This window comes from Physcomitrium patens, chromosome 10 (genome assembly GCF_059467195.1).
Source record: "Physcomitrium patens ecotype Gransden chromosome 10, ASM5946719v1, whole genome shotgun sequence".
Lineage (NCBI taxonomy): Eukaryota > Viridiplantae > Streptophyta > Bryopsida > Funariales > Funariaceae > Physcomitrium > Physcomitrium patens.
In genome coordinates, this window is record NC_143419.1 from 8,816,383 (window position 1) to 8,832,116 (window position 15,734).

The following is a 15,734-nucleotide window of genomic DNA, read 5'->3' on the forward strand; positions in this document are numbered from 1 at the left end:
AACGTTGTGGGGTCCAGCGACGCAAAAGTAGAATATAGACGAGCGTTATTGGTTTCGACGACTCTATCAACGATGACGACGAACGTTGTGGGGTCCAGCGACGCAAAAGTAGAATATAGACGAGCGTTATTGGTTTCGACGACTCCATCAACGATGACGACGAACGTTGTGGGGTCCAGCGACGCAAAAGTAGAATATAGACGAGCGTTATTGGTTTCGACGACTCTATCAACGATGACGACGAACGTTGTGGGGTCCAGCGACGCAAAAGTAGAATATAGACGAGCGTTATTGGTTTCGACGACTCCATCAACGATGACGACGAACGTTGTGGGGTCCAGCGACGCAAAAGTAGAATATAGACGAGCGTTATTGGTTTCGACGACTCCATCAACGATGACGACGAACGTTGTGGGGTCCAGCGACGCAAAAGTAGAATATAGACGAGCGTTATTGGTTTCGACGACTCCATCAACGATGACGACGAACGTTGTGGGGTCCAGCGACGCAAAAGTAGAATATAGACGAGCGTTATTGGTTTCGACGACTCTATCAACGATGACGACGAACGTTGTGGGGTCCAGCGACGCAAAAGTAGAATATAGACGAGCGTTATTGGTTTCGACGACTCCATCAACGATGACGACGAACGTTGTGGAGTCCGGCGACGAAAAAGTAGAAAGTAGGAGGAGGAGTAGAGTTGCGGGAGGGTTGGTCAAGGCGATGCAGGGCAGTTAGTTGACTCCGATCCCGCACTCAGTCTCACTCACTCACGGGCACACTACGTCTCTCTCTCAATCGCGCCATCACCTCTTCAACGCCTCCCTTGACTCCCTCGTCACGCGTCTTGCTCCCAATCCACGGACCCAGTGGTGCCGGATTTTTCCTTTTTCCTCTCGGAATTTGCTTGGTAGTGACACAAGTCCTCGTTGCTTGGCTACGGTCAAACTCGGGTGCTGAGAGTGCTGCGACTGCGAGTCTGTGCGTGTGTGTGTGCATGAGTGAGTGAGTTTGAGTATGTGTGTGTGTGTGAATGAGAGGAAGAATCTTGACCGGATGAGTGCTAGGTGTAGTGAGGAGAATTTTTGGGAATTATGGGGTAGGGGCTGAGACTGGGAAGTAGGGGCAGTAGGTGTGACGAGAGCGGGAGAGATGGACCGGCGGAATAGAACGAGAAGATTCGTGGATTGTGAGTTTGAAAGAGGAGGAGATCGTGGGGGGGGGGGGGGGTCTAAAGTGCGGCGAAGTGGATGAGGATATGACCTGGATGGGATCGGGATTGTGGGATGCGTGTGGGTGGTTTGAGATCATGATGTAGACCAACGGTTATGATTCTGGTGTCCTGGTGTATGAATGATGTGGTTCTGCGAAGGTGGTTTCAAATCGTCGAAGCGGAGGCTTGTTTCTTTAAAGGCGAAAATGATTGAGGCTGGTTGCAATTGGCGGGCTAGCCGCTGAAGTTGTGCTTGAATTTGAATTCGTTCTGTATTCATCTCCTCAGTGGGTGTACCGGAAGAGTTTCTAAAACCAATATGATAGGTGCACTGGTCTGAGATAGTCGGCGGAATTGGGTGTGAGGAGGAACCAGCTGGGGGATTCTACACCTGCGAGAATCATATTAGGTCTTGGTTTATCACCTGGCTTCAAGGAAGCTCGTCTGTTTGATGCTATGGTTGAGTTGAGAACGAGGCTGCGTACGTGGTTCAAAGGAGCTGAACAAAGGAGCATCGTTGACAGCTCTGGTAGAGTGATCGAGGTGAAGGGAGACGCGGTCTTGACGAAGTCGTTAAGCCAGTGATAGTGCCCCATGCAAATATCTCATTGCAAGTTTTGGTATCCAATTACATTTGGTGCAAAGCCTGTGCTGTACAGACTAAACGTGCTCGGGTAGTTGATGAAATCAGTATCTGCTGCAAACTCACGTAGCAGAAATGGTAAATCGGGGTTGGAATTGAATGGTTCCTAGAGAGGATGTAAGATTCGATCTTCATCGTCTGAGCTCTTCTTGCGTCGAAAGTTTGCTCCAACAAAAACATTTCTTGAAATATTGTCCTGGAGATGTATTACAACAAGGATAAGAAATGTGAGCTGTGGCTCTTCGTTTGGAGTCGTATCTTAATGAATTTAAGAGTATGTCCTGCATATGTGGACCGTGGGCGTTGGATAGGTGGAGATATGAAATGAGCGGCTGCAGATTACGCGAGGCTAAATTTTGAGCACTAATACACATTTTGGGCAATTTTCAGCTATAGAATGCTGACATTCTTGTTCAGGTTCATTTTCAATGGACTTGTGCTTTTCATTATCACTCTACCGCCGGCAGTAGCAGCGGATGAACCTTTGCGAGGGAAAGAGCTCGCATCTCTTCCTATTTCAGATGAAGATGCAAGCGTGGGTCTCAGAAAAGGTGAGTCTCAACCATGTACTATGTGTTGGATTCAGTGCTAGTATAGTCATACTTGTGTGAATATGCACTGTAGTTGGTGCTTCTGAAACTGCTATTCTTATGATCACAGAAATAACATCAAATGACTTTGATGGGAAACTCCTTGCCTGCCCAAATGAAACATTTTTCGACCTACACCTAGAATATCTTTTTGAGTCCGATGTCTGCTTTTATGCGACGCATTTTTGAGTAAGAGTTCACACAGTTTAGCGTTTATTATCGACCTTGACACATCGTGGAGCGTAGGTGTTTTGTTGTTACTACTTTGCACTGTCAAGTGAATCTCATAGTTGAAATCACCGAAAGAGTTGTCCTGATTTCTATCCAATGAACGTGTTTCCGTACAGGTCTGCTATCCGTATCTCCATCATCAGAAACGTGGCTCAGTAAAGATCAAGCAGCTTTGAAGAATTGGGCGTACTCACTCTTAAACGAGACATATAACATCAACTTCCGTAACTCATGGTTATCCAACAACGCTTCTGCACCATGTGGATGGCATGGAGTACAATGTGGAAGTGTTGAAGGAGAAGCTCGCGTTACTGGCCTCAATTTTACTGCTCTCAACCTCACAGGGTCCATGCCCTATGGACTCGGGAACCTCACAGGTCTTCTCAGTTTAGTGATAGCTTCCAACAAATTCAATGGAAGTATCCCTACCGACATCGGAAAATGTATCAAGCTCGAGGTTAGTTCATGGATGAAGCCTCAGGTTCAGACCTGACTTAATCATCCTCATACTCTGCGAAAATTTTAAGGTCTTTATGGTTTCACGGTTGATAGTGTGATGACCCTATAATAATGGATCGTGTGTTTTACAACCCTAGTTCAGTAACGGAGAACAGAATTGTCTTGTATTAAACCAGTCGTTTCTAGCCTCTGTACTAGCGGAAGGTGTGTAAGCCTGCAAGTTGTCGTATCTGTAGTCAGAAAACGATGATTGATATCTTTTTCCCAGTACAACCTGTGTTTTGTGCTTCATATTGTGTCCCAGTTCGCTGGCGTGCTTCACATGCCTATGAATGGGTATATGTTCAGCGTGGTTGCTGAAAGTAATGGGAATGTGTGTTGGCAGAATTTGGAAATCTCGTCCAATGCTTTTTCGGGGAATCTTCCAGGAGATATTTTTGCAAATTGTCAGAATTTGAAATATTTACGAGTTTCAGACAATGATTTGGTAGGGCCGGTACCTGATCATCTATGGAGCTGCGCTAACATCCAAGAAATTCAACTCAGGGACAACAATTTTACTGGTGATTTGACCTCCGGTGTTGCTCACCAACTCCACTCTTTAAAAAAGCTAGACCTATATTTAAACCAATTCACCGGAAATTTGACGGATGTGCTTCAGTCGGTTGGGTGCTCCAACCTCACTTACCTGGACCTTTCCTTCAACATATTTCGTGGTGACATCCCAGCTTCGTTGGTAAGTTGTAGTCAGCTTTCCCACCTCAATTTTCAAAGCAATATGCTGACTGGAACCATACCAGAAGAGCTGGGCCTGTTACAGAATTTGGAGAGTTTGAGATTAGGCAAGAACAAGTTCACAGGGACGATTCCTGAAAGTCTTCTGCAGTGTCAGAAGCTCTCGGTGCTTGACGTGAGCCGGAACTTACTTTCTGGGGGCTTACCAATATGGTTGAGTAGGATGCCAAGCCTTCGGTACTTCACTGCTCACTCGAACAACATCTCCGGTGAAATCCCGCTCGAGCTTGGACAAGCACCGATGCTGGTCCACCTCGATGTGGGCATCAACAATTTGAGTGGTAGAATTCCTTCAGAGCTTGCTAACCTGACAACTTTGAGGTTTCTGCGCTTGGCCAGTAATCAACTTGTTGGGTTCGTACCATCAGCGTTTGGGAATTTGACTGGCTTGCAAGGGCTGGATCTATCTGCGAACCATCTCAATGGGTCAATACCGTCCTCCCTTGGGAACCTTCACAGTCTCATGTGGTTGCAATTGGCGAAAAACCGACTGAGTGGTTCGATTCCAGTGGAAATGACAAAGTGTAGGAGTTTACTGTGGCTGAATTTGCGCGACAATCTTTTGTCAGGAGAACTTCCCCGTGATTTATATTCACTAGGCATGGATACAAATACAGTTTTTTGGAGAACCCTAGGATTAAACGATTTCCCGCTCATGAATTTTGGCGAATGCTCTCTAGTACAGAGCTGGATACCTGAGGATATCGCACCGTTCAACAACATGGCAATGACCTTGAAACATGACCAATGTCGCAAGCAATGGCTGGACATACTGCATGGAAACAGACCTGCTTTGGGGTACTGGCAGCTCTCCAATAATGAGTTCACTGGATTGATACCTGAGCCAGCCTCAAACATATCGATAAGCTTATCCTGCATCATTCTGTCAAATAACAAGCTCTCAGGTCCAATCCCAGTAGGCTTCCGCAACGTCCATTTCTACAACATAGACCTGACACACAACAACTTCAATGGCTCCATTCCAGATATATTCGAGGGTTTGGCACCCACTCTCCAGAGTCTACAACTTTCCTACAACAACCTCGCTGGTTTTTTACCCAGCTCTCTAAACAAGTTGAACTTTCTTTCCGCCTACAATTTTTCCTATAATCCTGAGCTAGAAGGCCCAATTCCGGACCGTTCATCATTTCGAAATTTCAATCCATGGGCTTTTATTAACAACACAAAGCTTTGCAGGAATCCAGATGCTACTCAAAGACTTCAATTTGAACAGGATATGAAAGTTTGCAGCAGCATGTCCGCCTCAGCTCCTCCCTTTCTCTCGGTAACCAATCAAAGTGAATTCTCAAAACACTTGGTATTGGCCTGCACGCTCATTGGCGTTTTTGGTGCCCTTCTGGTATGCATAGTAGTAACTTCCATGTTTCTGTTGGTCATGAAGATCAAGGATCGTTGCTTAGTGGGAAGGAAGCAAACTTCGTCGATCGTGGACGTTGAAGCCGATTTCAGAACATGTAACGTGATGCGTTCGAACTTTAATTACGTACCAGTCCACAGCTTTGATGGGTCATTGAAGCCCCTCACGTATTCAGATCTGGTGGTCGCAACCGAAAATTTTAACTCAGCTAAAATCATCGGTGACGGTGGCTTCGGCATGGTGTACGAGGCGAAGTTAGCAGACGGCACAGCCGTTGCCATCAAGAAACTTGTGCAAGATGGAGCTCAAGGCGATCGCGAGTTCCAAGCTGAGATAAATATACTGGGGTCCATTAAGCATGTAAATCTTGTGCCTTTGTTAGGATACTGCTGCAGGTGGAGAGAGAGGTTACTGGTATACAAGTGCCTCAGTAATGGAAGCTTGGATGACTGGCTGTATGAGAGCCAGGAACGAGCAGCTACACTAACTTGGCCACTACGGTTGCGAATTGCTGCTGGAATAGCTCAGGGGCTATCTTTCCTTCACCATGATTGCAATCCACTGATCATCCATCGCGACATGAAAACTAGCAACATTCTTCTGGACGAGAAATTCGATGCTTGCTTGACTGATTTTGGACTTGCGCGCCTAATAACAGGCGAGCACATGACACACGTGAGCACTGTGGTAGCTGGTACCCCTGGATATGTACCACCAGAGTATGGAGTGACATGGAGAGCAACTGCCAAAGGAGACGTGTACAGTTTTGGTGTGGTGATGCTCGAGCTTGCTTCGGGGAAAAGGCCCATTGGACCCGACTTCCATGGTATGGAGGGTGGAAATTTAGTTGCATGGGTTAAAACTCTTGTCGAGACTCACCGGCGCAATGAGGTGTATGACCCTATCGTGATACGAACTGGTGACAGTGAATCACTCTCGAACTTTTTGACATTGGCAGACCTGTGCACAGCGACTGAGGTGCGGCGTCGCCCTACCATGCTTGAAGTGTCTGGAAAATTGGAGGAGCTCAAATGCAGGCAAGAAATCATTACCGCCCTGCATAATGGTTCCATGACGCAGGACATCAAGGATGATTCAGACGCATTTATCCGGGCGTTCAAGGCCGGCTTGCAAGACACTGTGGAAGAAAGCAACCATTTACCATCCAGGATCGATTGTCATAATATATCATCAGGACTGGATAGAGGAGACGTCTAGAATCCTCAGGTGTCAAGAGTAATTGGGTTGTGCTACTTCGAGAGCCGCCTTAATGCGTGTCTTGAAGAGGGAGCCGTAAATACTACGAGGGTTATTGCTAGCATATTTAGCACGATTTCAACATTACCTATATTTAGACTTGTACATTTCAGTTTTGACCGACTATTCAAAGGTAAATCTGCTGTACCGACTTGCCCAAGGCAGAATGTAGTAGCCCAAGTGAGGTAGGGGAGTAGGTTCCAAGAACTTTTCCGAATCTTTTCACTGAGCCCCTAAATAGGTGCATCGTAGCTGAGTGATAGACATGAAAGCACACAGCACTTGTAGCATTTCTATTCAATGACTGGTCCGAGAGCTTTGTCCTCGGGCTTCCATAATATAGGTGCTTCCATTCTCCAAAAAGAGATTTTTAGTTAACTTGCATTCATTCCTGAAAGTATCACTGGATGAAAACTATTAAATCATGCTGTATTGACGCTGTCTCATGTATGATTTGTTAGGCTACAGTGACATCAATGCAGATGAGTTCGTTGGTTTCGGGGGATACACTGGCAATGGAAGTGCACAAAGTTCTTGGTAGAGGAACAGTTGTGACCTTATCCTAACCACCTTGGTGTACTCTATAGGTTTTGAAGTCTTATATACATTTGAAACGGATTAAAATCCTTTAATTTGGCACAAGGTGTAAAACCTTGAGAGAGGTTATTGAGTTGAGTTTTCACGTGTGGATGGATCTCTTATGGAGACAATGGTTGGCGGTTATAAATATGGTGGTTTGGCATTCTAGGTCACCAACACCTTTCTGTATCCCTTCCATTATACTTAACTCCCTTCATTTGCTACCTTTACATTCTTTTGCTTCAACTCTCCTCATGTTTATCCAAGGATCACTATGTTTTCCATGACATCGGGGATCCATTATATGACGAACAGGTTGCAAACCTATGATATGAGAAGCTATTCCGTAGTTCACAAACATACCAATCTCTCAATGTGGGGAATAGACGGGATTGACATCGTCTTAATGCTACTGCATCCATGCTGTCCGAAACAAGACAGATTGTTTCAGATGAATGATAATTAATAAAGGAGTTCATGAGCACGTTGTATACTTGCATCGTACCGGCATTGATGCTGATTTAGAGCTTAATCGACATATGAGGGATAATGCCGACACCATGGCGATTCTGTTGGCAGCGGCGCTCTGCATCGCAACAGCCAGAATCTTCTCAGTATCAACAGATCATCCTCACACACAAATACGTTGTGACTCTCTTCGCTTTCCTCGTCTCTGTTGATCTGGTACGATAATTGGCCCTATAAATGCGATTGCACTCAATAATTTTGGTTGCCATGAGATTTGTAAGTTTGTCAATGAACTATCACTTGCGTCCAATCGAAGGATTTTAGGTGGTGATCAAGAATGAAAAGACTCGTGCCTACAAGAGAGTCTATGGATAACCCAGTTTCTCGAATTGGATGTAATTTCGATGTTCGAAGGATTGAGGCTTGAATGATTTGTGCAGATAGAGATAGTTGGAGTGCTGTGTTACCAGCTATTTACTGCTAGCTATTTCCCCTGGCATCTATATCCGATGATGCTTAATCGGGCTGTGGAGCTTGTGGCCTTCATCTGCTCTCGGGGCTACATACCTGCATTCGTATATTTCAACCTCCGCGGCTAATTTCTGAACATCAGTGTAATTTCAGTTCATGATACGCACTTGACCAACAGACTGTAATCTGGTGTTCTGATGATACAGTACTCAATTGTTCAAATATTATTGTCGCTGCTCTCCATCTCAGTGTATGCGAAACGACAACCATGCTCCAGATTCAGCTGTGCTGCTCCACTTGTTTTGTACTGCATTCTTCTTTCGTACCAGGTGGGTCAAGGCACTCGTGGTGCAGCATTTCTACAACTGAATCTTTATGGTATATCTTCGACGTCATGAATAGAATCCGCTTGTGCTATTCCATATTGGTCGTGATTTGTAATACTGATTAATGCGTCGGTTGTGATCATTTTCCACATTTAATTGTTGATGTGCTGAGACATCGACTTTCAGATCTTCGTAGCGGTTGTGGTGGCGAAAGTGTCAAGAATGCCCATGGCAAACGACGATGGTCACATAATCGCTAATTGGCCAACAACGCAAGTCTCTTCAGTAGCAAATGAAGAAGACCCTCACTTGCGTCCCCTTGTATGCGCCCCTACCTCTTCACCCAGCATCTCTTGTAACTCTACAACGTGGCACCTAATTAGCGTCAAGAGTCAGTGGTATCTGTTACAGCAGGTGGAGATAATATCCATCACCTAATTCCCTCTATTAAAGAGAGCAAGGACATCTTTCATAATCACTTTCTTTGCACTCAAGACTCACCACAATTGCATGTTACGGATAGTAGATGCGAACGCAGCTAAGCACGACACTGCCTGACATTCTGCCCGTGACAACTGCAGCAGTTGCACTTAAAAGCTTGTCATGCAATTGACACAGGGCATACAAATAATTGGTTTATCCCCACGGGCCATGCGAGCACGCGTCATTAACCAAGTCGTCTCACATGAAAGTGGTTCGGCTAGAGATGCCTCAACGGCAAATAGTAAGCCCGTGTTGAGCGACTCCACAGAAATCATATATGCAGTCCAGCAGCCTGACGGCCTTAAGGTGAACACATAACACAAGTGCTTCAATATTGGATCTGCTCTCAAACACACATGGGAAATATATTTGCATTCAGGAACGTGTTGTAGCACAAGTGCAGAATGCCATGAACAACAGTCAGTTTAGCTTTGGGAAATGACACATGGTTTTTAGATGCAGCTTGCAATTGCGCGGGTCTGTAAAGATGCGAATTTGGAGACTCTACCAGTTGGGAATTCAAGTGGTAATTCTCAAGGACACAGCCTGGCAAGCCTCTTGGGCCGAGCCATGACACCACCTCTTGACACTACCATTAATGTTCCGCAACTGGAGCAGAGTGTAACGTCTGGAGGCACCGAGCTTGTCACGGTAGTTTCTCCGTCAGTTGAACCAGTGGAACCCCCAACCTGTAGTAGCCACATGGAGGAACCGGATGAAATTGAGATTCAGGAGCAACGTCAAGACCAGCCGATGAATCCCTGAACCGAATACCTAAAAGGATTTAATTCTATGCTGCAGTTAGAACGTTGCGGTCACTAGTACAGGCTATGAGTTGTTAGTAGCACAGTGAAAACAGAGACCTTATAGATACAAGCGCCAGCTACAATTTTTCACTCATATGAGTTTGCTGTTGGAATACAAATTCCAGTTCGTTTTTTTTTTTCCATCACTCTAACAGTCTCTTGTACCCAATTGAGCTTTGATTCGTAAAAGAGTGATTTTTGAAGATTAATCTCTCTTTGAGAAACCAAGAAAATCCATACCAACGAAGGTACTGGCCCCGTATGTCTCTGTCACTGATTCGTGCTTCCAAGACACTGAGATATTACATCAGAACATAAGAACATCAGAAAATCTAGGTGCCGCTGAAAACTCCAGAGTCTTCATGACTCATCCAACCTCCCGGGTACGTGAGAGGTCTGCCTAGCACTAAGGTTTTCTCTTCGACCTACCAGCTAAATTTTCCGTTTGAAAATCTATAAGTAAATAAAAATAGAACACAGCTTGATCGAGTTTACATGCGCGTGAAGCGGCTTACTAATTCGCTCTAATTAACTGAGGTAGGATGTGTTTGCTGCCATCACTTAATGCAGTTAATAAACAGGAGCACATTGCTTAGTTTAAGGTGCAGCTCAGTCGTAAGTGCCTCTCAAAACTAGGCTCATCTCCATGAAAGGTTGACTCGTGTTTCTCACATCACCAAGTCAAGGTTGTTTGCATTTGATGATAGTCTGAGAAGAGACTGGACACAAACGACCCCACCTGGTTCAAGACCACTCGAGATATCCAACTTCTAAACTAAGCTCCCTCTGAAAATTAATCCCTTGTTCCAGCTGGTTCCTCATAGCAAGCGTAAAACCATCTCCTCATGAAACTGGCACATGGTATTCCGAAGCACAACTAGACCTGCAACATTAGCACCATGCCCGATTTAGAGTCAACTAACACAGATCTCATTCATTTCAGTTCTGTGCCAATCATAAAGTCAAGAAATATGGAACGCAGCGTCACACAAATCACAACTTGTGGGAGAAGCTCTCACATTACTTGACTTAGATTATTAAAAAAATGACATCGAGAACTAAAAGCTAAAAATTCGTGAAGCGGATCGTAATCTAAGGCTAGCACAGAACTAACAATTTGAGTTGAAAATAGATACCTCAAAGGAAAGGAGCTCTGGTTTGCTTTGACCATTTTTCAGGTGAAAATTAAAATCACTGCTGCAACCCAAGCCAATCAAAAATCCTCAGTTTTGGAATAATCCCATGGCTCGGTGAATAAGTGGAAAGGCCATCATAATCCCCACCAGCAGATAAGCAGATGTCCAGATCAAGCCATGAAATACAACCTGTCCCCACGGGATGCAATCCGGCCTAGCCATGTTGAATGGAAGTAAGATAGAAACTACCTCAACAACTTCAAGTAGACTTTCTTCAAAGGTAAAAATCAAGAACCTATGTTCCCGTAATTACTGATGATGCGAACCTTGAAAAGCTGTAAAAACTGCATTCTATGACAATTCCCTGGTTTGTAAATGCAACGTGACCTATTGGTGGTCAATGTCTATGTGATGATAATCACTGTAAGTGGAATTACAAGCCTGACAGGAGCTCGAGTGTTCCTTGAGGCCGCTTACTGTAAACATCCTCTTGTCAACTTGGTGGTCACCTTGGGACACCAGACCTGTCTCTCCATTTCATTCAGAAGACGGCACTTAACTTTCTTTGAACACCTGCTCTGAGTGCAGACGCCACCACTCAAAAACTTCTCAATCGCTGAGAGATGTAGGCGGGTTTTAGTCCTAATCTACGCATTTCGTCGGTTGATTCCAGATTCATGACACCAGCGAGAACATCTCACCACGTTCTGCAACAATCCTTGGAACACCTTGAGACGAAATGAGAACTAAATAACTCACTTCAATATAATGAACTGGAACTAGAAATTGTGACTCGGATTTGATTCAAAACTAGACTAACTTCCGAATTATGATCTGACTCCACCGTGTCTTTCACATGTTCCTCTCGATTCAAGTATCACTTAAGCTGGAATAACCTCTAATTTCGAGAAAATTGACTAACCCATCTAGAAGAACCAAGGACTCCCACAGCCTTCAGGCCTTGCTTTAAACCTCATTGGGCTCAAAATCGATCAACATTGATAAAAGAACACGGAAGGTATTGAGCACATCAGCCAAAACGAGCAGAACTAAACTGGACAGTCTCGTCGCGAACCAGCGTTCACACGCATCCAAAACCCACACACCTTCTCACCCCACCGTCCTCCTCCTCCGAAACGAGGAACTCAAGACACAAAGAGCTCCTCCAACCCTTCACGGCACAAAGCTGAACTCCGACCCACACAACAGCAGCCTCTCACGATACAAACCCAGAAAAAAACTGTCAAACGAAGGGGCGCAGACCTAACAGAAGAAAATGATCAAGACCGAGGCGCATGTCGCAATCCTTGCTCCTTCTTCACTTGGTAACCAAAATGACTACAAAAATTGTGCTTGCTCTTGTTCCATCGCCGAGCTCTATCTGGTGATAGGTTCACACCATTTCTTCGCACTTACGTGTGCTGACAGTGAGGCGTAGAAGAACTCGGCACCTGTAGGGTGAGAACAAACCCAATTGAATTGCTCGTGACCCACGACTGGAAAGGCAAAAAACATCGAATGGCGATTGATTCCGAACACTCGCGACGGACACTCCGCCTATTGCTCAAGATCAGCGGAACCCAGTTGGACAGTCTGATGATGCGAGGGAGGGACGCAAGTCGAGGGAGGTGGGCACAGAACGGTGTTGCAGGGCCCCACAAGCTCGCCTCTCTGGCTCCCTCTCTCTGCGCACTGGCTCAGCCCGTCATCCTGCCCTACTTGGGCATATCATTGTGAATCTTTCTCCATTCGGGCAGATGCGACGAAAGATTCTCCACGGACTTCTCGTCTGCCCGAATCGTTCCATCTTCAACGTTGCAAAATTCAAACGAACCTCCTCCTCCTCCTGGTCCTGCTGTCCAGCAATAAACATTTGTGTTCGATCTGCCCGATCCGCCCGATCTGCCCTAAATGAGGGGAAATATTCAAGCATGGATGCAACATCGACGGTCGTTACTCCCTAAAGTTGATGGATGAATGAGTTGATGTAAATGAAAATTGTTTCACACGGTGGATTAGAGGTTTTCATCCAAGTAATGGATAAATGATTCTAAAGCCGGGTGGGGTTGCAATGCTTACTTGGATTTATTAATGAACAACGAACATTCTGCTGCTTTTGTGATGTCCACCTGGGCTGTAATTCCATATTTGTGTCGAGAATCTAATCTAATAATTGTTTATTACTCTTACCATATTAGTGGTAGTCATAAATATCATTGGAAGAGGGGAACTCTACAACACCATGGTCTTATAATGCTATTTGATGATGTGACCAACTTCAAATATATATATATATATATATATATATATATCTCTTTAACACATAAGAATGATAATGAGTTAAATTTGGCTTATTGAATTATGAAAATTCTTACTTTGTTCTACAGACTTGCACTAAAGTAAGTACAACAGATGCAAGTTATTTCTGTTTGTTGTTTAGCCTCAGATTTACTCAAACTTGTTAGAAATTAGTTCTATTAGTATATAAAGATAATGTGGATGAGCTTAAAGGACAACAACATTAGTTTTTTAATCTTTTTTTTTTAAAACCAACTTATTTATTTTGGTATGCTCACAATCATGTCAAACAGTAGATGTACTGTAAACACATATCAATATATTTTGATTTTAAATTTTCCATTATACTTTTTCTACATTATTAACTAAATTAGAGAGTTGTTTTGGTGATGGTATTGTATTTCATATATGAAAATTTTAGTTTTGAATTGAATAATTTTTCTCTATTTTGCCTCAGCTGTTCGTTGAGAAGAGAGAATAGTTTTCCTGTTCTGATTTTAAAATTCTCTATATTGTTTGCAGTTACTTTTATGTAATTTTTTAAATATTTTATTTTTTTTAAAATTTAGTTTTTAATTTTGAGAAGAATAATCAAAATGCGGGGCTGAATAATAGCTTAAAACTAGACTTTAATAAATTTAAATGATTTCATTATATTAATTCAAATCCTTTACTGGTAAATTATATTTCAAATTAAGAGTCCTCACAAAGTTCATAAAAATAACTTTTAAACTTTTTTTTAAAGTAATAATAAATAAATAAATTCAGTGAATTGAGATTGAGAATGTACTGTTATTTCAAATGTGCTCCATATATACCAAATATTTAGGAAGGTATTTATAGATATTGTTGACAATGTTTTTATTACATGTTTTTACTTTATATAATTATGCTTTTTCAAAATAATATTTTATTTTTTTGTAATTTGATATCTAAATTCTAAAACTTAAAGAAGAATGAATTAGAAATTGATTGGATTTGTGATGCAAATTGAAAGGTTTAGAAAGATTTTAATTAGATTTAGAATATTATTATAATTATAAATGAAGAAGATACCATACAATAAATGCTTTTAAAAAGCTAAAAAATCAAAAATAAATACCATAACTTAAAACAATGTATATATGTACAAACTCATCATAAGTTTTTAAATCTTTATAAAAGTGTATAATTTTAGTCATTACAAATTTCATTTTTATTTTTATACTATGTATATTTTTTATATATTTTTAAAAAAATCAACAATAATATAGAGAATATAAAACTTAACATTTTGAAGTACCACAATCTATAATTTTATAACTAAATGGTTTTAGAAATAAATATAAATATGGTAATATAATAATTTTCTAAAAAATATATATTCAATACTAATTTTATTTTTTTATATCTTTTTTAGTTTTTATGTTATATTATAAAAGAACATCATTCTTCATGATATATTTTATTAGATATGGCACTTACTTTATTTTGTAATAACAAATGTTTTTTTTAGTTGTTTCATAAAGGACCATATTTGATTTAGAAGACTATCTAAGTTTGTTTTAAATGGTCTTTAGACAATTATGGATCAAATTTTCTTTGAGTGCTACTCTAATCGGGGAATATAAGGTATTTATACACTAATTTTATATATATTTTATATTCTAATAAATTATAGAAATTATATAATTTCAGATTTAACTACATTTAGCCATCATGGTGTCAGTTATTTCTTACAATGTTAAAATCCTACAATCATAATAATCATATTTGGTTCTTTAAAATTAAAAAAAAAATAAAAAATAAAAAAATCACTTATTTTGGTGCTTTCATTATCTAAAATTTAAACAATGTTTTAATAAAAAGCATTTTCCTGAATAAGATGCATACAACAATATTTTAGAATCAAGGTATATTTAATCCAAATTATAGATTATAAACACACTAAGACCAAACTTTTTGATCTATCATGTAATACCCAAGAGTAAGATCTAGAGTTTAAATTACAAAGTTTAGATTACCTAATAAAAACATCAAATTAGATAGTCTGCATAGATCTTAAACTACCAAAAGTTTGTAAGTAGAGAATCTTTTTGTTTAAGGAAGAAGTCAAGAAGCCACAACTTTCAAAGCTTGTGATTGGTTGAAATGAAGAAACATCATTTTGTTGTTTTTATACTTAAAAAAAAAAAAACAAACAAACAAACAAACAAACAAACAAATAAACAAACAAACAAAAACACAATCAAAATCTCATAAGATAAAATATGAGGTAGAATGCATTGTTTTGTTTTTCTTTCTTTCTTTCTTTCATGGTGTAAACAATGTTATTTTCCAAAATTTGCAATGATCCACCTTAAAAATGATCTTTACATAGAATCAAGAAATTATGTTAAAAATTGTTACAAAATTTCATAGATGCATATATATATATATATATATATCAAATAACATATTAATATAACTGTCAAAATCGTTAAAATTAAGATCTAATTTGACATATTTAGGAATAAAATTTTAATAATAAAAAGCTAAATTGATTCATTTCATGACTTTAATATATATATATATTTTTTTCACCAAGCAAGAGAACTTTGTAAGACTTTTATACAATGATCT

General features: G+C 41.1%; 2 protein-coding genes and 2 long non-coding RNA genes across 8 annotated transcripts; 2 read left to right on the plus strand and 2 right to left on the minus strand.

The window, feature by feature from the left end:
* Window positions 1-1,230: 1,230 nt before the first annotated feature.
* On the plus strand, window positions 1,231-6,944 carry LOC112287780 (putative LRR receptor-like serine/threonine-protein kinase At1g74360). 3 transcript variants are annotated; one of them, XM_024531175.3, is made up of 4 exons: window positions 1,231-2,407; window positions 2,794-3,134; window positions 3,522-5,216; window positions 5,334-6,944. In XM_024531175.3, exons 1-4 carry the CDS (start codon window positions 2,254-2,256, stop codon window positions 6,525-6,527), a joined length of 3,384 nt encoding a protein of 1,127 aa, XP_024386943.1. In that variant the 5' UTR covers window positions 1,231-2,253; the 3' UTR covers window positions 6,528-6,944. The 3 variants fall into 3 exon arrangements, with proteins under 3 accessions (XP_024386943.1, XP_024386942.1, XP_024386944.1); XM_024531174.3 differs by having other exon boundaries at window positions 3,522-6,944; XM_024531176.3 differs by having other exon boundaries at window positions 3,628-6,944.
* LOC141045835 (uncharacterized) lies at window positions 6,633-8,222 on the minus strand. Of its 2 annotated transcripts, XR_012218325.2 has the most exons (3): window positions 8,081-8,222; window positions 7,219-7,731; window positions 6,633-6,957 (listed from the first exon to the last, which is right to left on the minus strand). It is a non-coding gene; the product is annotated as an uncharacterized LOC141045835 (long non-coding RNA). The 2 variants fall into 2 exon arrangements; XR_016505112.1 differs by lacking the exon at window positions 6,633-6,957 and having other exon boundaries at window positions 7,165-7,731.
* LOC112287372 (uncharacterized) lies at window positions 7,694-9,908 on the plus strand. Of its 2 annotated transcripts, none has more exons than XM_073536635.2 (6): window positions 7,694-7,829; window positions 8,054-8,188; window positions 8,291-8,413; window positions 8,597-8,731; window positions 9,029-9,199; window positions 9,350-9,908. In XM_073536635.2, exons 1-6 carry the CDS (start codon window positions 7,695-7,697, stop codon window positions 9,656-9,658), a joined length of 1,008 nt encoding a protein of 335 aa, XP_073392736.1. In that variant the 5' UTR covers window position 7,694; the 3' UTR covers window positions 9,659-9,908. The 2 variants fall into 2 exon arrangements, with proteins under 2 accessions (XP_073392736.1, XP_024386082.1); XM_024530314.3 differs by having other exon boundaries at window positions 9,356-9,908.
* A 55-nt stretch (window positions 9,909-9,963) lies between these two features.
* On the minus strand, window positions 9,964-12,528 carry LOC112287781 (uncharacterized). The gene is made up of 2 exons (XR_002971405.3): window positions 10,836-12,528; window positions 9,964-10,582 (listed from the first exon to the last, which is right to left on the minus strand). It is a non-coding gene; the product is annotated as an uncharacterized LOC112287781 (long non-coding RNA).
* Between the last annotated feature and the right edge of the window lie 3,206 nt (window positions 12,529-15,734).

What these genes read in the sequence shown, in the direction of transcription:
- LOC112287372 (XM_073536635.2), top strand. Translation starts at nt 7,695, where the DNA reads ATGCCGACACCATGGCGATTCTGTTGGCAGCGGCGCTCTGCATCGCAA. An exon ending in GCATTCTTCTTTCGTACCAG is followed by an intron (nt 8,414 to 8,596) that starts GTGGGTCAAGGC and finishes ATCGACTTTCAG; the next exon opens with ATCTTCGTAGCGGTTGTGGT. An exon ending in ACCCTCACTTGCGTCCCCTT is followed by an intron (nt 8,732 to 9,028) that starts GTATGCGCCCCT and finishes CAATTGACACAG; the next exon opens with GGCATACAAATAATTGGTTT.
- LOC112287780 (XM_024531174.3), top strand. Translation starts at nt 2,254, where the DNA reads ATGCTGACATTCTTGTTCAGGTTCATTTTCAATGGACTTGTGCTTTTC. An exon ending in AAGCGTGGGTCTCAGAAAAG is followed by an intron (nt 2,408 to 2,793) that starts GTGAGTCTCAAC and finishes GTTTCCGTACAG; the next exon opens with GTCTGCTATCCGTATCTCCA. An exon ending in GAAAATGTATCAAGCTCGAG is followed by an intron (nt 3,135 to 3,521) that starts GTTAGTTCATGG and finishes GTGTGTTGGCAG; the next exon opens with AATTTGGAAATCTCGTCCAA.